The sequence below is a fragment of the Oncorhynchus clarkii genome, chromosome 4 (assembly GCF_045791955.1).
Source record: "Oncorhynchus clarkii lewisi isolate Uvic-CL-2024 chromosome 4, UVic_Ocla_1.0, whole genome shotgun sequence".
NCBI lineage: Eukaryota > Metazoa > Chordata > Actinopteri > Salmoniformes > Salmonidae > Oncorhynchus > Oncorhynchus clarkii.
This window is the reverse complement of record NC_092150.1, coordinates 56449281-56471980: the sequence shown is the minus strand read 5'-3', so window position 1 is coordinate 56471980 and position 22700 is coordinate 56449281. Positions and strand designations below refer to the sequence as shown.

Sequence of the window (22700 nt, the reverse complement as noted above, 5' to 3'; positions counted from 1 at the left end):
ATAAATGTCGTTCCACTTCATGATTGTGTCCCACTTGTTGTTGATTCGTCACAAAAAAATACAGTTTTATATCTTTATGTTTGAAGCCTGAAATGTGGCAAAAGGTTGCAAAGTTCAAGGGGGCCGAATACTTTCGCAAGGCACTGTATATGGTCCCTTTTGTTCTGCTGTTTGCTTAACGATCGATGTTCTTCAGGTCACTGTACCCACCTTTCACGTCACTGTACCCACCTTTCAGGTCACTGTACCCACCTTTCGACCAAGGCGCAGACTTTCCAAAAAGCAGGCAAGGCCAGCAATACAGTCGGCTTGATGAAAGGCTCCCTGTTACCCAGATATACTTTTGATACCAGTTGGTAATGAATGCCCTCACCCTTTCATTCTTCATGAAACTGATCTCAGGCAGAGGTCAGCCCTCACTTTTAATTCGCACCTTTTCCGTACACTCCATAGAATGAAAGGGGTTCTTTAACAAAAAATCTGCAACATTTTCGGCAGCATTGGCCACTCTGGCGGAGAAAGCTATCAGCGCAAGTGTGCAGTTATCAGGTGGGTACAGCTAGCTACTGAAGTTAGCAAGACACATTTGTAAATTATAATTTGTTCTTAACTGACATGCCTATTTAAATAAAGGTTAAATAAAATAAACATTTAAATAATTGCACTAACTGGACACACAAATAAAGAATAATAATATCCCCAAAATGCTCAACTATCACTCTTCACTCTTAATCTCTGTCCAGCAATGTCACCAAGCTTCTCAACACATAGAACCCATAATGCTCTGTGGCACAATCCCAACACAACACATTCGCTCGTTCTCTGATCCTAATTCTATGATTGAATGGAAAACATGTCAGTTCATATTGCAAAAGCTTTGATTGGTTGGAGGATGTCCTCCGGAAGTGGTTATAATTACCATGTATGTCTATGGAAGGGGGTGAGGCCTACAAGCCTCCTGGGTTTTGTATTGAAATCAATGTAGCCAGAGAAGGTCGGAAGCTAGCTCTCCTCCGTTTAAACCATGGTGCTAGCCCAGACAGTGTTGTTGAAGTTACACTGTTTTGCAATGGTTTACTATATTTTAATAAATTATTTGGTGACTTATAAATATATTTAGTATAGACTGAAGGCTGTAATCGCTGCCAAATGTGCTCCAACAAAGTACCTAGTAAATGTTTTTTTATACATGTGCAAACATAAAAAAAAACTGTTTTTGCTTCATTCGTTGAGAGCCCAACGACAAAAGATACCATGGCCTTTTATAGCAAAGGTCTACATGGCAAACAACAGATGTATGGAATGGGTCACAAGGTTACTAATAATTCACAGCAAACAGTATCTGCTGTAAATGCTGTCCTCATTGTGTAGAGACAAGGGTCTGGCCCCGAGCCATCTCTCCCTGGTACCTTCCAGTCAGGCACACAGACACTAATCATGCTAGGGAATGCGGTCTTTATCACCAATCCATCGTAAATCCACTGTCAGTGTTAAATCTTCTAGAGGCCCACTTTCAGTAGAACACACAGACATGAGTGTTCTAACAACCCCTTATTATGTTGCATAAAACAACCATTTGATGCAATTACAGTATTATAACATAATCTTGCAATTTTGCTCTCACATAGAATTGAAAGAAGACCATTTTGTCTTGGTTACCAAGAGATGAAGTCACTTTGTGCATAAAGCTGAAAGGTGTAACAAGTCTGAACACATTTCAATGGCGTCTCTGCGCTCCTCAGTGGATGTTTAGGAGAAAATTCCCTGTCAGTTACATTAAATAGTCCAATATTGCACTGTCACTAAGTATGATCATATTTATTATAAGCAATGTGAAATCTTAGTTACTTGTTTAATTAGATTTTTACTATATTTAGAAAGACTTTAAGGCAATTCAAGCCCTATTGCCCCACTTTTGTTGAATAGGGAAAAAATCTTATTTTCATAACATTTGAACTATTTACTTGAGCTTGTGTGTTCAGCAACAAAAAAATTATAATCCAGAAGGCTGAGTTTCAGACATTTTGTAAAACTATGCAACATTACCAGTTATTGTTTATGGCTATCTCATAAATTATTTAGGCGAAAATAAAAATGTAGCACATGCAAAAGGTTAATTGGGGTTCAGCGGTTCAGCGTTGTTTTTTTTGTTGCTATATACATTACACATGTTTACTCCACTGTTATGAATAGCATGTGTCAATTATTCTTGTGAAAGTGCATTCATTTTGTTTTTGTATTTTTTTAGACCATTTTCATTGGTTATGGACCAGGGCTGAAATACAAGACTAACGTTGCACCTTTTGAAAACATTGAAGTCTACAACCTCCTGTGTGGTAAGCCTGTTAGTCAATGGATCGTTTAACATGGGCGCAGGGGGCAATGTCCTCTTGCGTAACTAGAAAAGATTAGCCTGGGTGCCAGTCTGTTTCTTCTCTTGCCAACAGAGTGGAACAATATCTAAACATACTTGTAACAAGGCTAAGAAAGGATTGCTTTTCTAAAGTTAAACCATTCCAGCAGCCAATCTGGTTTTACACTCATTATGACGTAATTTCAACCACTTTTATGCAGAACTCGGAGTCCACTTTTCTATTTCTCAACATTGTGATAAGTTTCAAAGAGGATGTACCAGTTCAGCAGGTGCGAGTGCATAGTCCATAGTCCCAACACTGCACCTGCCATCTGCAAGACACACTGCTGTTATGTACAGTTAGCTAACTAAGTTAGAGAAAATACCTTTTCAAGTCTCATCTCTTTTTTTCTCTTTCTCTCTGCCTGTCAGATTTGTTGGACATTCCCCCTGCTCCTAACAACGGGACCCACGGGAGTCTGAACCACCTGCTGAAGAACCCTCCCCACCTCCCTGTGTACCCAGCTGAGCTCTCCTCTGACTCCACCTGTGAGGCGAGTGGCCCTGCCCCTTCTGACAATCTGGGCTGCAGCTGCAGCGTCCACACCAAAGCAGCGGTACGACCAGGGAGTACAGTCGGGGGTGGTAATCAAACTCACATCCTCCCTAATGGAGCAGGGATGGGATGGGAGGAGTCAGAGGGTCTGTCCTGTCATTCACTTCTCTGGGATATGTGGGACGCTAGCGTCCACCTAGCCAACGGCCAGTGAAATTGCAGGGCACCAAATTCAAAACAACAGAAATCTCATAATTAAAATTCCTCAAATATACAAGTATTATACACCATTTTAAAGGTAACCTTCTCGTTAATCCAGGCACAGTGTCTGATTTCAAAAAGGCTTTACTGCGAAAGCACACCTTGCGATTATGTTAGGTCAGCACCTAGCCACAGAAAAACATAGCCATTTTCAAATGAAGGAGAGGTGTCACAAAAGACAGAAATAGCGTTAAAATGAATCACTAATCTTTGATCTTCACCGGATGGCACTCCCAGGACTCCATGTTAGACAACAAATGTGTGTTTTGTTCGATAAAGTTCATCTTTATGTGCAAAAACCTAATTTGAAATGGGTGTGTTATGTTTAGAAATGCATTGTCTCAAACAAACATCCGGTGAAAGTGCAGAAAGCCACATCAAATTACAGAAATACTCATAATAAACATTGATAAAAGATAAAAGTGTTATGCATGGAATTATAGATAAACTTCTCCTTAATGCAACCGCTTTGTCAGATTTCAAAAAGGCTTTACGGCGAAAGCACACCTTGCGATTATGTTAGGTCAGCACCTTAGCCACAGAAAAACACAGCCATTTTCCAAAGAAGGAGAGGTGTCACAAAAGTCAGAAATAGCGTTATAAATATTAACTTACCTTTGATGATCTTCATCGGAATGCACTCCCAGGAATCCCAGTTCCACAATAAATGTTTGTTTTGTTCAATGAAGTCCATCATTTGTCTAAATACCTCCTTTTTGTTCTCGCGTTTAGCCCAGTAATCCAAATGCTCAATGCGCGATCACTTAGTTCAGACAAAGTCAAAAAGGTTATATTACAGTTCGTAGAAACATGTCAAACGATGTATAGAATCAATCTTTAGGATGTTCATAAATCTTCAATAATTTTTCAACCGGACAATTCCTTTGTCTTTAGAAATGAAAAGGAACGCAGCTAACCCTCACGGCCACGCGCATGACTCAGCTCATGGCATTCTGCCAGACACCTGGTTCAAACAGCACTTATTCGCTCTACCTTCACAGTAGAAGCCTGAAACAAGGTTATAAAGACTGTTGACATCCAGTGGAAGCCTTAGGAAGTGCAATATGACCCCATAGACACTGTATATTGGGATAGGCAAAGACTTGAAAACCTACAAACCTCAGATTTCCCACTTCCTGGTTGGATATTTTTCTCAAGTTTTGGCCTGCCATATGAGTTATGTTATACTTACAGACATCATTCAAACAGTTTTTAGAAACTTCAGAGTGTTTTCTATCTAAATCGAGTAATTATATGCATATTCTAGCTTTTGGGCCTGAGTAGCAGGCAGTTTACTCTGGGCACCTTATTCATCCAAGCTACTCAATACTGCCCCCGAGTCCCAAAGAAGTTAATGCTCCAAATCCTCAGTATTAATCACACTTATCCTCACTTTGTATGATTGATAACCCAGCAGCACTCATTAGAAGGACATAAGTTGACTGATTGAAACACAGGAGACCCACTAACATGCTGAAAATGCCTGTTTCAGGAGAAGACTATGAACAGGCAACTCATCAAGGCTAATTCCAGTGAGTACACACTGTTGTCTATTTTTAATAGCGTAATCATGGATCTATTTTGTTATAGATTTCATTTTTAATCAAGCCCTCCCTTCCCTCAGATTCCGGAGCCAAGGCTCTTCACCTACCATATGGAATCCCTCGAGTTCTCCAGGAGAATGCAGACTACTGCATCCTTCACCACGCCGACTACGTCAACGGTTACAGCAAAGATATTCTCATGCCGTTATGGGTCGCCTATACAATTAACCCACTGGTGAGTCGTTTTCTTCTTGTGTGAGCGACCGGTGTTCATACCATGGTGTGTGTTAGCCTGCTAAACTAAACCCAAGGTATTAGCTCTGGGGAGCTAATGTAAGTCTTCAGAATCTCAACAAATGTTTCCCATCATGCGAGCGTAGTTCTGAACCATTACACTTTCTTTTATGTCTAAAGATAGATAGATAGTGTGTCGTGTTGGAGATGCATTGGCTGTATTTGCTGCTCTCTTGTTAGTGTTTTGGCTAGAACATGAAAGAGGTTGTAAAGCTGTGTATGAAGTGCTGGTGTGAAGGGCTGAGCTGCCGCCCAGACCCTGCTAGCTGGCTGTAGATCTTCTCCACTCGTGCTGGCTTTCACAGCATCTTGTGTTACTCATTATGTGGTGAGAACCTCACCATAAATCAGTACTGAGAGCTGATTTTAATGGAGAGAGGACGTCTCTCTATAGTATATATTTTTCTTTAACTATCTCAGGCTTTCGCAATATCCTCCTTTTATTCCATTTACTATCTGTCTAAAAGGAAGGAAACAACTACATGATGTACGTTTTTTTTTTTTGGTGCTTTTATTAACTAAGCAAGCAGAAAAGCACTATCAAACACTGAGTATATAAAACATGAATCCTTAAAAGTCTATTGACACGCCATAAGTAGCATAATAAAAAAATCTCCATCAGTATAAGCTAGAGAGATTTTTGCATGGACTACGTCTCAATCCACTGCATCTGCCAATGTCGGCCTTCCACATCTGTGGTGGAAGATGGCCGAGCTACAGCGGTGTTTACTAGACCATGAGACACGGCTGTAGCGTCCGAATGATCTACAAACTGTTAAGACTACTCTATGGAAACGGGAGACTCTCACGAACACGATGGTGTTCTCCGTTTTGCTCTACAACCCCCACAAATGTCACGGGACTCTTCTGAAGGTAGACAAACGGATGGAAGATATAGGACAGACACTTCAAAACCTTATTCCTTAGGATTTATTTTGACTGTCTTTTTTGGCATTTATGAATGTGTTATTAAATGCATTTCCATGGGCTATAAGTATTGTTTTGATACCTAAAAGGTTCCTAAAATTCGAAATCAAATAGCTAAATTATCCGTCATCCGAAAATAATTCAAAATGTTATCTTCGTACTTTTAGAGGTTTTAAGAACACCTGCTCGTTCCATGGCATAGACCGACCAGGTGAAAGCTATGAACCCTTATTAATGTCACTTGTTCAATCCACTTCAGTCTGTGTAGATGAAGAGGAAGAGACAGGTTGAAGAAAGATTAAGACGTTATACCATAGACATGGATTTTGTATCTGTGCCATTCAGATGGTGAATGGGCAAGACAAAATATTTAAGTGCCTTTTTAAAATGGGTATGGTATTAGGTGCCAGGCGCACTGATTTGTGTCAAGAACTGCAATGCTACTGGGTTTTTCACGCTCAACAGTTTCCAGTGTGTCTCAAGAATGGGCCACAACCCAAAGGACATCTAGCCACCATGACACAACTGGGAGAATCCTTGGAGTCAACATGGGCCAGAATCCCTGTGGAATACTTTCGACACTTTGTATAGGGCAAAAAGGTGGTGACGAAAGAAACCAACTCCACACAACTTGTACATGATCTCAAGAACTGGAATCATTAAGCAGAAATAGTGTCTCTAGCACAACCTTTTTCTATGTCTCTCTCTCTCCCCGTCTCTCCTATCAGAACAAAGTCCAGCCACTGAGTCCAGTAGCAGAGGCATGTGTCCGTACAGATGTCCGTGTGGCACCGCTCTCTAGTCAGAACTGTGTCAGATACAGGGATAACCCTGCCCTGTCCTACGGCCTGCTGCATTCACCCAGTAAGTACATAAGGATGTTTTTTGTTTGTTAGACCCCTATCACCTATCACCTCCCTCACACCCTTTGGTAAATACCACATTAGTGTACATGCGTAGCCAGCTGTGCAGCAGCTGCCAATGCTTGATCAGGAATGTCTCATAAAACTTTTAAAGACCAGTTGATAATTAAAATCAATTTAAGTTTTTAAAGTGTCTGCGTTTATTTAAGTTAGAGATTTTATGTTAATGTTTCTATATGCAGATCTGGGTGCCAATGGAACAGAGGCAGAGTCATTACTTACCAGCAACATGGTGCCCATGTATCCTGCCTTTAAAGGTGAGCAGGTCAGGCTAGCTGGCAAAGAGACAGAAAAGTATCCAGTGCTATGCAATAGCTCAAACACTCAATAGGACTAGCCATCAGGACAGTGTCTCTTTGCATGATGTATGTATTAGAGGTTGACCGATTAATCGGCATGGCCAATTTTTATTTGGGGCGATTTTCAAGTTTTCATAACAATCGGTAATCTGCATTTCTGGACGCCGATTATGGCCGATTACATTGCACTCCACGTGGAGACTGCGTGGCAGGCTGACCACCTGTTACGCGAGTGCAGCAAGGAGCCAAGGTAAGTTGCTAGCTAGCATTAAACGTATCTTGTAAAAAACAATGAATCTTAACATAACTAGAGATTAACTACACATGGTTGATGATATTACTAGTTTAACTAGCTTGTCCTGCATTGCAAATAATCAATGCGGTGCCTGTTAATTTATCATCGAATCACAGCCTACTTAGCCAAATGAGTGATGAATTAAGAAGTGTATTCGTGAAAAAAGCACTGTTGTTGCACCAATGTACCTAACCATAAACATAAATGCCTTTCTTAAAATCAACACAAAAGTAATATTTTTAAACCTGCATATTAAGAAATGCATGTTAGCAGGCAATATTAAGTAGGGAAATTGTGTCACTTCTCTTGTGTTCCAGTGCAAGCAGAGTCTGGATATACAGTGGGGCAAAAAAGTATTTAGTCAGCCACCAATTGTGCAAGTTCTCCCACTTAAAAAGATGAGAGAGGCGTGTAATTTTCATCATAGGTACACTTTAACTATGACAGACAAAATGAGAAAAAAAATCCAGAAAATCACATTGTAGGATTTTAATGAATTTATTTGCAAATTATGGTGGAAAATAAGTATTTGGTCACCTGATTTCTTCTGATTTGATTTTCCCATGATGTCAAGAAAAGAGGCACTGAGTTTGAAGGTAGCCCTCGAAATACATCCACAGGTACACCTCCAATTGACTAAAATTATTTCAAAAAGCCTATCAGAAGCTTCTAAAGCCATGACATCATTTTCTGGAATTTTCCAAGCTGTTTAATGGCACAGTCAACTTAGTGCATGTAAACTTCTGACCCACTGGAATTGTGATACAGTGAATTATAAGTGAAATAATCTGTCTGTAAACAATTGTTGGAAAAATTACTTGTCATGCACAAAGTAGATGTCCTTACCGACTTGCCAACACTATAGTTTGTTAACAAGAAATGTACGAAGTGGTTGAAAAACGAGTTTTAATGGCTCCAACCTAAGTGTATGTTAACTTCCGACTTCAACTGTATGTCTTGATTCGATGAGGTTCAGGTCATCCACAAAGGCCCAGGAGTTGGATAGCGTATCATCTGATGCACCATTGACGTGAGCCACGAATACATTTGGACCAATTGTTGTGCCCTGGAGGAGGCCATAGGTTAGTTATTGGGCCCAGAGTTATTGAGTCTCATGGTATTTTGTCACTTGGCTACGGACGGAATGGAAGTTACAAATCCATGGCATGATCTCTGGTCTGACAGATACTTGCAATGGTGTGATCCACAAGATCAAAGACCTTGTTTTAGTCTGTCAGGACCCATGTGCTGGAAGTGCCTCTGGTGTGTGCTCTTCTGTACAGCTAGTCTGCAATGCTTACAAGGCACTGGGTGGTTCAGCATCCCTTGAGGCAGCCAAACTGTTGGTTGGAGATGGTTATTTTGGGTATCCTGTGTTGCCCATTCAGCAACAAAACCTTCACACATTTTTGCCAGAAGAGGAGTGAGTGAGAGGGGCCGCAGCTGGTCAAGGCTCAGTAGATTACTTTTTGGCAGGGGGTCCACTATTGCCTCTTTCCATTGATGTGGAACTACTCCTTCACACAGGGAGGTGTTGAAGATGACTGTCAGGGGGGATGGATATTTCAACTACAAATTTCCTGATGAATCTGGACCTGGGGCTTTTCTGGTTGGAACGGAGAGTAGTCTCCTGTGCATGTCCTATTGTTCAACAGTAGAGAGTGGCATAGCTGGCAAGAATGCAGGTAGGTCTGACAGGTTTAGTGGTGGTAATGATGTGGTGACCGATGAAAACTTGTCATTTATAGCATTGGCAATGACAGAATGGTTCTCTGACAGAATGGCAGAATGGTTCTCTTTAATTTGATGGTACCATGTGGCTGGGATCTCCCTCTTCTTTTTGGGGGGATTTTGGTGTGGTAGAATGTTGATCTTGCTGCTTTGATTTCATTTTCTTTTTTTATTTCACCTTTATTTAACCAGGTAGGCTAGTTGAGAACAAGTTCTCATTTGCAACTGCGACCTGGCCAAGATAAAGCGTAGCAATTCGACACATACAACAACACAGAGTTACACATGGAATAAACAAAACATACAGTCAACAATACAGTAGAACAAAATAAAACAAAAAGTCTATATACAGTGAGTGCAAATGAGGTAAGTTAAGGAAATAAATAGGCCATGGTGGCGAAGTAATTACAATATACCAATCTCTGATCTCTCTGGGTTTTTCTTTTTCACTGAAGGCTTTCTGTCTGCTTTTTAATCAGCTCTTTGAGTCTAAGTGAAATCCACTCCTTATCCTGTGCATCAGTGGAGGCTGGTGGGAGGAGCTATAGGAGGATGGGCTCATTGTAATGGCTGGAATGGAATGATGGGACGGAGTCAAACATGTGTTTGACGTGTTTGGTACTCTTCTATTCATGACATTACTGTTAGCCTGTCCTTTTATAGCTCCTACCACCAGTATCATCTGCTGTGCATGCATCCTAACCACCTGTTTTGGGAAGTAAACTGCAATGATGTGATTCAGGGTGTTATAGAAGTTGTCTGTTTTCTCCTGTGCGCTCTCCACATTTGTTACTTTCGGACATTTATGGCGGGAAAGCCAATGGAACAGATGGTGACCTTCACGCTGTTGAAAACAGGAATAAATCCAAAACTGAGACTTGAATGCAAAATAAAGATGTTTATTAAAACATCATGGTGCCTAAAAAATCCTAGTGCATAATGAAAGATGAAAACAAAACACAAACATTTCGGCTTCAGGCCATGATCAGTGTAAATCGTCGGCACACGTACTTGAGGCCTCATTTATCAATATTGCATAGAAACTATTCTAAAATACTACTTATGAATAGAATTTGGAATGTTGGTACACACCGTTTTTACGCACACCGTTAGGAGATTGAGAAATACCAATTGGTCTCAGTGCTCATGCAAGACCTCGGCTATTTGCATTTCAAAATGCCTCTAATTAGCCATATATGGTCAAAATCTTCCCTTGAAAGCCCCTGGGGAATATACAATGCCATACCATGAAATACAATGGCGCAACCAGAAAAAAATAATACCTTTTTAGTGACTGAAATAGAGGTGCTAGTGTCAGAGATTGAGTTACAACCAAAAGGTTTTATTCGCTCAGTTGTGCCTTGACCAGTAAAACTAAAAACATAGAGAGGACTTTAAATGAGTAGGCAACATCCAGCCTCAACGGCCCCCTCCTGTAGGCTTATAGGCCAACATTGCTGTTCTGCAGAATGAACGAGTGGTGCGTTCCACCTTGCCACCATATTAAGCAGCGTCTTTTGCGCTTCACATAACCTGAACATTAAGAGTGGAAGCCTTTTCTGTTCACATAGTTGAAATCGTTTTGGGATGGTTGTTTTATGGCGATGTGGGGGCCGTCTATGCCTCCGTTCGTATTTGGGAACCCATTGATGGCATCATGGCAAAGAAACCCCTCTTGACTTCAACCTGAAGAGCTGCAAAATGCCAATCGGCAAGCTCCTGTTGAAAAGTGCCCTTTGCCAAAAACCCTAGAGTGGATAGCACTTGGATGCACATCTAAATCATGCTTTTGCCTTTATAAAGTAGGTCTCAAATCCTCCCAAAAGTCCTATAAAATTGGTTTTGTGAAACGATATCTGATGAGCCATCTGTACTTTCGGCACAAAGAAATCCCACCTATCTCTAAAAACGCACTCTCTGCGAAGTGCAGCGTGTGCCAAACCTTCCAACAGTGCGAGATCAGCACCCATTATCTGTCTTTTTTTTAGTATTTCAATAAAGTTTTCACTTTCACACATGCCTCTCATTTAACAAATGATTGGACTTTATGTGGATTATTATCGTAACAAATGCGAAAAGAGCCTATTAGTTTCCTCAAAAGCAAACAAAGAAAAGCTCCATAATCATGTGGTCAAATTGTATGATCTAGATAGCCTGTCCCCACAACCGTGGTAGGCCTGATCAACGACGAGACAGCCTATAGGGAGGAGGTCAGAGACCTGGCCGGGTGTTGCCAGAATAACAACCTATCCCTCAATGTAACCAAGACTAAGGAGATAATTGTGGACTACAGGAAAAGGAGGAACGAGCACAACCCCATTCTCATCGACGGGGCTGTAGTGGAGCAGGTTGAGAGCTTCAAGTTCCTTGGTGTCCACATCAACAACAAACTAGAATGGTCCAAACACACCAAGACAGTCGTGAAGAGGGCACGACAAAGCCTATTCCCCCTCAGGAAATTAAAAAGATTTGAATGGGTCCTGAGATCCTCAAAAGGTTCTACAGCTGCAACATCGAGAGCATCCTGAACGGTTGCATCAAATCAAAATCAAATCAAATTTATTTGTCACATACACATGGTTAGCAGATGTTAATGCGAGTGTAGCGAAATGCTTGTGCTTCTAGTTCCGACAATGCAGTAATAAACAACGAGTAATCTAACCTAACAATTCCAAAACTACTACCTTATACACACAAGTGTAAAGGGATAAAGAATATGTACATAAAGATATGAATGAGTGATGGTACAAAACGGCATAGGCAAGATGCAGTAGATGGTATCGAGTACAGTATATACATATGAGATGAGTAATGTAGGGTATGTAAACAAAGTGGCATAGTTTAAAGTGGCTAGTGATACATGTATTACATAAAGATGCAGTAGATGATATAGAGTACAGTATATACATACCCTACATTATTCATCTCATATGTATGTAAACATTATATTAAGTAGCATTGTTTAAAGTGACTAGTGATATATTTTACATCAATTCCCATCAATTCCCATTATTAAAGTGGCTGGAGTTGAGTCAGTGTGTTGGCAGCAGCCACTCAATGTTAGTGGTGGCTGTTTAACAGTCTGATGGCCTTGAGATAGAAGCTGTTTTTCAGTCTCTCGGTCCCTGCTTTGATGCACCTGTACTGACCTCGCCTTCTGGATGATAGCAGGGTGAACAGGCAGTGGCTCGGGTGGTTGTTGTCCTTGAGGATCTTTATAGCCTTCTTGTGACATCGAGTGGTGTAGGTGTCCTGGAGGGCAGGTAGTTGGTGATGCGTTGTGCAGACGTCACTACCCTCTGGAGAGCCTTACGGTTGTGGGCGGAGCAGTTGCCGTACCAGGCGGTGATACAGCCCGACAGGATGCTCTCGATTGTGCATCTGTAGAAGTTTGAGTGCTTTTGGTGACAAGCCAAATTTCTTCAGCCTCCTAAGGTTGAAGAGGCGCTGCTGCGCCTTCTTCACCACGCTGTCTGTGTGGGTGGACCAATTCAGTTTGTCTGTGATGTGTACGCCGAGGAACTTAAAACTTACTACCCTCTCCACTACTGTCCCATCGATGTGGATAGGGGGGTGCTCCCTCTGCTGTTTCCTGAAGTCCACAATCATCTCCTTTGTTTTGTTGAAGTTGAGTATGAGGTTATTTTCCTGACACCACACTCCGAGGGCCCTCACCTCCTCCCTGTAGGCCGTCTCGTCGTTGTTGGTAATCAAGCCTACCACTGTAGTGTCGTCCGCAAACTTGATTGAGTTGGAGGCATGCATGGCCACGCAGTCGTGGGTGAACAGAGAGTACAGGAGAGGGCTCAGAACGTACCCTTGTGGGGCCCCAGTGTTGAGGATCATCGGGGTGGAGATGTTGTTACCTATCCTCACCACCTGGGGGTGGCCCGTCAGGAAGTCCAGTACCCAGTTGCACAGGGCGGGGTTGAGACCCAGGGTCTCGAGCTTGATGACAAGTTTGGAGGGTACTATGGTGTTAAATGCTGATCTGTAGTCGATGAACAGCATTCTCACATAGGTATTCCTCTTGTCCAGATGGGTTAGGGCAGTCTGCAGTGTGGTTGATATTGCATCTTCTGTGGACCTATTTGGGCGGTAAGCAAATTGGAGTGGGTCTAGGGTGTCAGGTAGGGTGGAGGTGATATGGTCCTTGACAAGTCTCTCAAAGCACTTCATGATGACAGAAGTGAGTGCTACGGGGTGGTAGTCAGCTCAGTTACCTTTAGCTTTCTTGGGAACAGGAACAATGGTGGCCCTCTTGAAGCATGTGGGAACAGCAGACTGGGATAAGGATTGATTGAATATGTCCGTAAACACACCAGCCAGCTGGTCTGCGCATGCTCTGAGGGAGCGGCTGGGGATGCCGTCTGGGCCTGCAGCCTTGCGAGGGTTAACACGTTTAAATGTTTTACTCACGTCGGCTGCAGTGAAGGAGAGTCCGCATGTTTTGGTTGCGGGCCGTGTCAGTGGCACTGTATTGTCCTCAAAGCGGGCAAAAAAGTTATTTAGTCTGCCTGGGAGCAAGACATCCTGGTCCGTGACGGGGCTGGTTTTCTTTTTGTAATCTGCGATTGACTGTAGACCCTGCCACATACCTCTTGTGTCTGAGCCGTTGAATTGCGACTCTACTTTGTCTCTATACTGACGCTTAGCTTGTTTGATTGCCTTTCGGAGGGAATAGCTACACTGTTTGTATTCGGTCATGTTTCTGGTCACCTTGCCCTGGTTAAAAGCAGTGGTTCGCGCTTTCAGTTTCACGCGAATGCTGCCATCATTCCACGGTTTCTGGTTTGGGAATGTTTTAATCGTTGCTATGGGAACGACATCTTCAATGCACGTTCTAATGAACTCGCTCACCAAATCAGCGTATTCGTCAAAGTTGTTGTTGGACGCAGTGCGGAACATATCCCAGTCCACGTGATGGAAGCAGTCTTGGAGCGTGGAATCAGATTGGTCGGACCAGCGTTGAACAGACCTGAGCGCGGGAGCTTCTTGTTTTAGCTTCTGTCTGTAGGCAGGGAGCAACAAAATGGAGTCGCGGTCAGCTTTTCCGAAAGGAGGGCGGGGGAGGGCCTTATATGCGTCGCGGAAGTTAGAATAGCAATGATCCAAGGTTTTACCAAACCTGGTTGCGCAATCGATATGCTGATACAATTTAGGGAGTCTTGTTTTCAGATTAGCCTTGTTAAAATCCCCAGCTACAATGAATACAGCCTCAGGATATGTGGTTTCCAGTTTGCAAAGGGTCAAATAAAGTTCGTTCAGAGCCATCGATGTGTCTGCTTGGGGGGGAATATATACGGCTGTGATTATAATCGAAGAGAATTCCCTTGGTAGATAATGCGGTCGACATTTGATTGTGAGGAATTCTAAATCCGGTGAACAGAAGGACTTGAGTTCCTGTATGTTGTTGTGACCAAACCACGTCTCGTTAACCATAAGGCATACGCCCCCGCCCCTCTTCTTACCAGAAAGATGTTTGTTTCTATCGGCGCGATGCGTGAAGAAACCAGCTGGCTGCACCGATTCCGTTAGCATCTCTCGGGTGAGCCACGTTTCCGTGAAGCAAAGAACGTTACAGTCTCTGATGTCCCTCTGGAATGCTACCCTTGCTCGGATTTCATCAACCTTGTTGTCAAGAGACTGGACATTGGCGAGAAGTATGCTAGGGAGTGGTGCGCGATGTGCCCGTCTCCGGAGCCTGACCAGAAGACCGCTTCGTTTCCCTCTTTTACGACGTCTTTGTTTTGGGTCGCAGACTGGGACCCATTCCATTGTCCTGGGTGAAATGCAGAACACAGGATCCGCTTCGGGAAAGTCATATTCTTGGTCGTACTGATGGTGAGTTGATGTTGCCCTTATATTCAGTAGTTCTTCCCGACTGTATGTAATGAAACCTAAGATGACCTGGGGTACCAATGTAAGAAATAACACGTAAAAAAAAAATGCATAGTTTCCTAGGAATGCGAAGCGAGGCGGCCATCTCTGTCGGCGCCGGAAGTCTGTATACGCCGGAAGTCACTGCCTGGTACGGCAATTGCTCGGCCTCTGACCGCAAGGCACTACAGAGGGTAGTGCGTATGGCCCAGTGCATCACTGGGGCTAAGCTGCCTGCCATTCAGGACCTCTACACCAGGCGGTGTCAGAGGAAGGCTCTAAAAATTGTCTAAGACCCCAGTCATAGACTGTTCTCTCTACTACCGCATGGCAAGCAGTACCAGAGTGCCAAGTCTAGGACAAAAAAAAGGCTTCTCAACAGTTTTTACCCCCAAGCCATAAGACTGCTGAACAGGTAATCAAATGGCTACCCGGACTAATTGCATTGTGTGCCTCCCCCCAAACCCTCTTTTTTGCGCTGCTGCTACTCTCTGTTTATCATATATGCATAGTCACTTTAACTATACATTCATGTACATACTAGCTCAATTGGGCCGACCAACCAGTGCCCCTGCACATTGGCTAACCGGGCTATCTGCATTGTGTTCCGCCAACCAGTCTTACGCTCCTGCTACTCTCTGTTCATCATATATGCATAGTCACTTTAACCATATCTATATAATTGCATATCACATGATCAAGCAAGAAAACACATCAGAAAATCTATAAATCAGTACTGTTGACTAACCCAATTCCGTACAAATTTGCGCAACTGCGGCATTAAAACTAATGGGACTGTAGCAACTGTGTTGGCATCAAAATCTGGGGTGTGAACTACGTTTCTATCCAAGCGTTGATTGACATGGTAATGGCCCGATAGTATTGGAGAAAAGTTGAAAAAACTGACCCCTCTGACGCTGTACGTTAAATGGTGACGTGTCATGACGTAGCGTACAGCACCCATAATGCAACTCATTCTGTGTCGTACAGCCTCTCACCACCAGGTGTAGCACTTCTCTCGCAGATTAAAAACAAGAAAGGGACAGGAACAGGTTAAGGTGGGATACCTAGTCAATTGTACAACTGAATCCATGGAGGCTGGTGATGTGACAAATTGAGGAGGATGGGAGACCCACGGTATAGGCGCGGAACACACGGAGACCACAAAGTGTTTCAAAAATCAAAGACAAATGTATTTTAACCTGAAGCATTTAATAAAGACGTTTATAGTACAGCATTATTGGGAATGGGAATGAGAAGGCTACTTACAGTGTTGGAAAGGGATCACAGCAGTGATTGAAGGAGGGTATGAGGCGTGAGTTGAGGTGTTCAGAAGCTTGACCAGTGCAGGACCGGATTTTACTGGGAAGACAAAAAACAATAACACAAGACACCACACAGTTAGACAAAAGAGCTAAGAATGAATTAGTCCAAGCAAGGAGTAAAATCTTTGATGTGTAATAATGTGATTGTGTTTGTGTACATACAGTAATGAGAGAAAATTGATAGGGGTACTCACAGTGCGTGGAGGGGAAACATTAAATGTGCCAGTGGATGAGCGGGCATATGAGACATCGTGTCTTCAGTTCATGTCAGGAGAAAGTTGACAATGGGAGTGGAGTAGTCATCACCTCTTAATCATGGAACATGAGGGGACTTGCCTGTAGATACAAATAGCAGATGCATTCCATTAACGCTGCGCCATCGTAGGTTTGGACAACAAGTTTCTCTATGAAGTTCTCAAAATTCATAAAGTCAAACAGAGGCTGCACAAGTCGCCCACTTGACACCTCAAAGTAGCTCAAGACTCATTCCTGAATAAAGCCCTGATCATCTACATACCTGACAATAACTGTCAACTGCAAGCAGACTGGTGGCACCATAGATCAAAGAGCGGTGGGGAAATGTTTACCTCCTGGGGCCTGGAGTTTTCCCTTATGTTAACCTAACTAGGAAAACTCTAAACCCTATAAGGTATGACGGTGATTAATCAGTTGTAAAAAGGTTTTATAAGGGCTGTGATGGGACTGATTTTTCCTAGTCAAGTCACATGGTTTTAAAATCCTGAAAAAAAACTCCTGGCACAGGGGGGGATGAACCCATTCAAACTGCAGCTACCTTATATTTGTTCTTATAAATTATATTTAGACTAGATCAGGAGGGGGATTTCCTCTACCCAGACACATAGACAACAACTGATAGACAATAGAACTCACAGGGCTGAGCTTGCGTTATGCATGTTTGCATCATTCTGGCCTATGCAACTGTAGGCCTTATAAAACATTTACTCACATCTGTCGTCACAATTATGTTGATTGATTAATTTAGGCTTAAAATCGTATAGGCAGCCTAGCCAACCCAATTTTGAATATAATCAACATTTGATCACATTCACATTTTTCCTGACACACAAATGGACTATAAATTACCAATTAGTTACCCTGACCAGACGGACCGGGCGCATAGGCTGTATGCAGCTGCTCTTATTAGTAGTCTACAGTTGATCACACGGAAAAGTTGTCTCGTTTTCATCCCATACAGCATGTCAGATTTCTAATGTTTAGGTATAGCCTATTCTGCTGCAACATTTGCCATGAGTTTTTGCTTGTGTCTGTCCGGAGGGATTATGTGTCATCATCTTCAAACTAAATACCGGAGGAAAGTGCAAACGCCTACTTGAGCGCACGCAGGGAAAAAATCCTGCGTCAACCTCTCTCTTTTAATCTAATTGTTTTTATTTTTATGGATGATGCGATGGAAGCTATCATTCGGAATTGTTTTCAACATCCCAGAGTAGATGTTCAGCATGTAAAGAATCTTAACATGCAATACAGGCAACTTGATTATAGGCTCTCTGTTAACCAGCTATACGCTTGATACCAGTTGGTATTGAACGCCCTCACCTTTTCATCCTTCTTCATGAAACTGATCTCAGGCAAAGGTCTACCCTGGCTTTTAATTCGCACCTTTCCGTGTAGCCCAGATAATGAAACGGGTTCTTAACACATAGAACCCCCATGATGCTCTGTGGCACAATCCCAATTCAATAGGTTAATTCTTTGATCCTACATCTATGATTGGATGGACATGTCAGTTCATACTGCAAAAGCTTTGATTGGTTGGAGGACATCCCCCGGAAGTGGTCATAATTACCATGCATGTCTACCAGCCTGCTAGTTTTTGTATTGAAATCAACATAGCCAGAGGAGGATGGAAGCAAGCTGTCCTCCGGCTACACCATGGTGATAGTCCAGACAGTGCTGTTGAAGTTACTGTAGACCTTCATTGCAAAACTGTATTTTAACCAATTATTTGGTGACCTATGAATATTGTAATGAAACAGCAAGGAGCAGGTCTCGAACCTTCGAGCCCGAAGTCCGGCACGCTATCGCCTGTGCATGCTCGTGCGGCAGAGTAGATTTCCACGCTTATAAACCCAGGGTCGTTACAATATATTTAGTATAATTTTATCTAAAAAGGATAACTTTTTTTAATGTTTCACTATTTTTTTTAAAATTAAATTTCACTGAGGAGGATGATCCTCCCTTTCCTCCTCTGGGGAGCCTCCATTGAACTGAATGCATTCATTTTTTGCATCATCACTGCAAGCCATCATGACTCTCAAAAGCCGTGACAGTCACTGTTTACTTCTGAAGATAACTTTAGTGCCGCCCTAAAAACCCAATTTCAAATTTGATACAAACCTTCAAATATGTATGTAATGACACATTATATAAACTCTTTATAGTGTTTTATTTACATTTTAGAGGTGATAAATTGGACAGATTGGGTGAAAAAAGCTGTTTCCCCCACACAGTTTATCTCCACTTTCCGTATCACGCAGTAGATTTCTCGTGATACGGAAAGTTTTGCTTGTTTTTAAAAAGACCTGATGGAGCTCATTGCCTCCTTCAATCATGCAGAGACGGGCAGCATGAATGTCTCGTCATAGATTTTGCTGGAAAGGGGAGAAATTGTACTTTACAATGGTATTCATATTACAGTTGACCTGGAAGTATTACGTTTTGGGGGCGCTAAAATAAGGCAAATTGTACATTTTTAAATCTTACCAACAAGCCGTAGATTTAGGATCAGTGTTTGAGGCTTATTTCTAGCCCAATTGAGTTCTCAGATTAGTCTCTACATAAACGCTTCCCAGTGAATTATGATTGTTTATCTGACCGTGGTCATAGTGAGCCAATTGATTCAGTAGACATAGGATCTCTGTTACATTGTGTTTAGAGGACAGTAGTGCAGTAGGGTGCTTCAACACAATTTACCAGATAGAGGTCATGATAAAAACCCAGACCATTCCCTCACTTTAGTGTTGTATTCTTCAATTACCATGCTGTGTAGCTGGCTCAACAACAGGATGTTCTTGCTATGCTATTGTAAGGTAAGGCAGATGGTTATGTTCAAAATCCCACTCCTTTTTGTACTCTGTGCTTGGCATGTAATGCCGATGTGAGTGCCTGAGTTGTTGTGACGTTACATTCCTGTAACAACTTGTGGTGAATTAATCATAAACCGTCAATGTGTTGCTTAATAGAGGGGAAAGTGTGTGCTTCTGGTTGACGTGAAATTGAGATTACCACAGGCTGCGTTCAACATGGCACTATATTCCCTTTTTATAGTACATTACTTTTGATTCGCTTCCATAGGGCTCTGGTCAAAAGTAGTGCACCATGCAGGGGATTGTGTGCCATTTGGGACATAGCCACAGAGTTTTAACCACATAGTGGTTAGGATTGTTTAATATGATGCCACTCTCAGGATTCCATAGTGATCAAAGTGAGAGTGTTGGAGGTTGTGTTGAGTGTTATTGATGCCCGTGGACACCGAGAAATCAAATCCATCATTAAAGGTGGTTTATGAAGTATGATATATGATTACCTTTATTTCACCTAATAATTGGCCTCCAAAAAGAGGAATTCTGTTGATAACTTTACAGACACTGCACTCTGGTGGCAGATGGTGGAAGTCGACACAGATCTGGGATTGTATGCAGATGAACTTTTATTGTAAAAAGTATTTTGTCTGGAGGCAAAACTGAGCGATTTCCCCAAAATTGGCTATTGTAAAAATTAATGAAAACAAAAATGTGCTTTTTGGTCTTAATTTAAGATTTGGGTTAGCAGTGAGTATAGATTTTATGACTTTGTGGCTCTAGTGACCACTCTGCAGAGCTGCCTCCAGAAAAATGAAAATGCTAACCTGTGGTGTCTCAGAGTTGGAGTGCTGTTCCCCCTGTCCATTTCTTCACATTCATTATGATCTAAAAGGGAAAACCTATTCTAGATCAGCACTCCTACTCTAAGACGTTTTGTGAATACAGGCCCTGGATACATTACTGAGTTACTTAGACAGTCAGATGTGGGTTGTAAATCCATGCCTTCACAAATATGATAATATATTTTCAGATGTTTGGATGTACTTCCATGATGTCCTCCTGGTGAAATATTCCCAGCAGCTGAATGGGGTCAATGTTGTCAGTGGTCCTATCTTTGACCAGCACTACAATGGACACTTTGATGCTCCCAAAGTTATCACACTGTAAGTGGTCATCAACCATGAGTTTCTTTGTGGGTGTGGGTTTTTTTATTCTCAGTTGTAATCTATTACATTTATTTATTTCAGATTGACATTTAACTCATTTAGCAGGGGATACAATGCTATAACACAGTATTGACCATGGCCTATTCGCCTCTCTAATTGTATCTCTCTCTATCCTGCAGACACGAGGCTCCCATCCCCACTCACTTCTATGTGATCCTGACCAGCTGTGGGAACTCGTCCTTCTCCCCTGCTGACTGCCAGGGTCGTCTGGAGACCACATCCTTCATCCTCCCCCATAGACCTGACCACACTGAGACCTGTGCTGTGAGTCACATCGGCTGTCTGTCTGTCTGTCTGTCTGTCTGTCTGTCTAATGTGATTAGAACCGGGTCAAATAGAGGCTGTATGTTTAACAGTGTTGCTTCCATCCCTCTCGTCACCCCAATCTGGGCTTGAACCAGGGACCCTCTGAACACATTGACAACTGCCTCTCATGAAGCATCGTTACCTATAGCGCTAAAAAAGCAGCGGTCGTTGCAGAGCAAGGGAAATTACTATTTCACGGTCTGAGCGAATTACTCATCGATTGAAATGCTACTAGTGCGCACCGCTAACTAGCTAGCCATTTCACCGCAGTTGCAAATTTAAAATACTTTTAAATACCACTTGATTTAGTTTGTCCTGTACAATGCAACCAATGAAATAGTCCCAGAAGTGCATATTCCGAACTTAATCATGTGCACCTCAATTATGTTAAGGTATTTGAAAGTATATGTGTATTTGACCTAGTTCCGGAGGCAATGTTTGCAAAGATGCTTATAATCTATGAATATTGTTACAGTGAATAAGCCCTCCTCTCCCTGTCTCCTCAGAATGGCTCAGACTTCCAGTGGGTTCAGGAGTGGGCCGAGTTCCACGCTTCCCGGGTCCGAGACGTAGAGCTCCTTACTGGACTCAGCTTCTACCACGACAGGATATCAGTGGAGGAAACACTACAGCTCAAGACATTTTTACAGACTTTCTAAGATCCCATGAAGTCACGTCAGGAGGGTTTTGGTAGTATTGGTACTATCATTTTAGTATTGGACCTTATTACACAAGTTTGAAGGTAAAACATTTTGGGCTAAATGTGTAGTTCTGGATCCCATGAAACAAAAAGGTGTAATCCTTATATTTAAGTGCATAAAAAGGAGTAAAGAGTTCTGTTTAAGTCAGAAACCGCCTGAAAGTCATTTGGCCTTCAATCCCTCAAACTAGCAACGTTAAACATACATAAAGACTTTGTGTGGAAAAAGAAAGCAGCCGTGTTATGAGTCTAATATAATAGACCTTTGTCAGTTTAGACTTTACCAGAACATTGTACCAAAAAGTAATGTACTGCTCTGCTGAATCCCAAACACCACTTGTTCATCGCAGGGAAAAGAGAGGGGAATAGTCTTAGAAAACACATTTTCATGCCATAGGATTTTATATGACAAAGTGATTTATAATAGCTGGGACATTTTCAGGAAATCTCAGACAATCTGGAATGGAAACGTTAGTATCGGCCATTTGCAGAAGGACTGAAACACTGCCATTATTTTTTTTTACTCTTGAGGTGTGATTTGGGGAGTTGGCTGAAAGACATGGCATTTACGCCAAAATGAGAATTTAGTGAAAATAAAAAAGTGTTTAAGAACAGAAAATGTTTATGCTCGCACTTGCCAAATGTTGTCATTGTATGTTTGACCTGATTATAGTTTTTGTTAATATTGATGTTTTTTATTGCTCTGTAAATGTAAAGTGAAGTTTGTCGGCAACTGGGATTAAATTATTGATAGAATTGGTGTTTTCGAATGTGTTTGTATGTGCTTGTACAGTAAGCATGTGCTATGTGTCATGACAGAAACTGAAAGTATTACCAAAATAAGCATGCCTCTAAAAAATACATACACAATAAAACATCTAGATCCAGTACATAAAATCCAATGTTGTTAACGAACATTCCATTCGGGGGCAACACTGTCACAGGGAAAATCTCTTGCTGTTAGTTGGTCTTCTACTGACATTCAGACTTGGAAGATGTCAACCACTTTTTCAGA

At 42.1% G+C, this 22700-nt stretch overlaps 1 protein-coding gene across 2 annotated transcripts in view; it reads left to right on the top strand.

Annotated features, from left to right (window-relative positions):
- The window catches only part of LOC139406972 (ectonucleotide pyrophosphatase/phosphodiesterase family member 1-like), a 76116-nt gene extending 53534 nt beyond the window's left edge, over window positions 1–22582 (top strand). The window contains exons 17-25 of one of the 2 annotated variants that reach the window (XM_071150192.1): window positions 2249–2336; window positions 2786–2970; window positions 4663–4702; window positions 4795–4949; window positions 6664–6799; window positions 7041–7115; window positions 20484–20616; window positions 20799–20943; window positions 21492–22582. In XM_071150192.1, the coding sequence (XP_071006293.1) occupies window positions 2249–2336; window positions 2786–2970; window positions 4663–4702; window positions 4795–4949; window positions 6664–6799; window positions 7041–7115; window positions 20484–20616; window positions 20799–20943; window positions 21492–21644 (1110 nt within the window). In that variant the 3' untranslated portion in view covers window positions 21645–22582. The remainder of the gene's footprint in view (window positions 1–2248; window positions 2337–2785; window positions 2971–4662; window positions 4703–4794; window positions 4950–6663; window positions 6800–7040; window positions 7116–20483; window positions 20617–20798; window positions 20944–21491) is intronic. The other variant, XM_071150191.1, reaches the window with a different exon arrangement.
- Window positions 22583–22700: the final 118 nt, after the last annotated feature.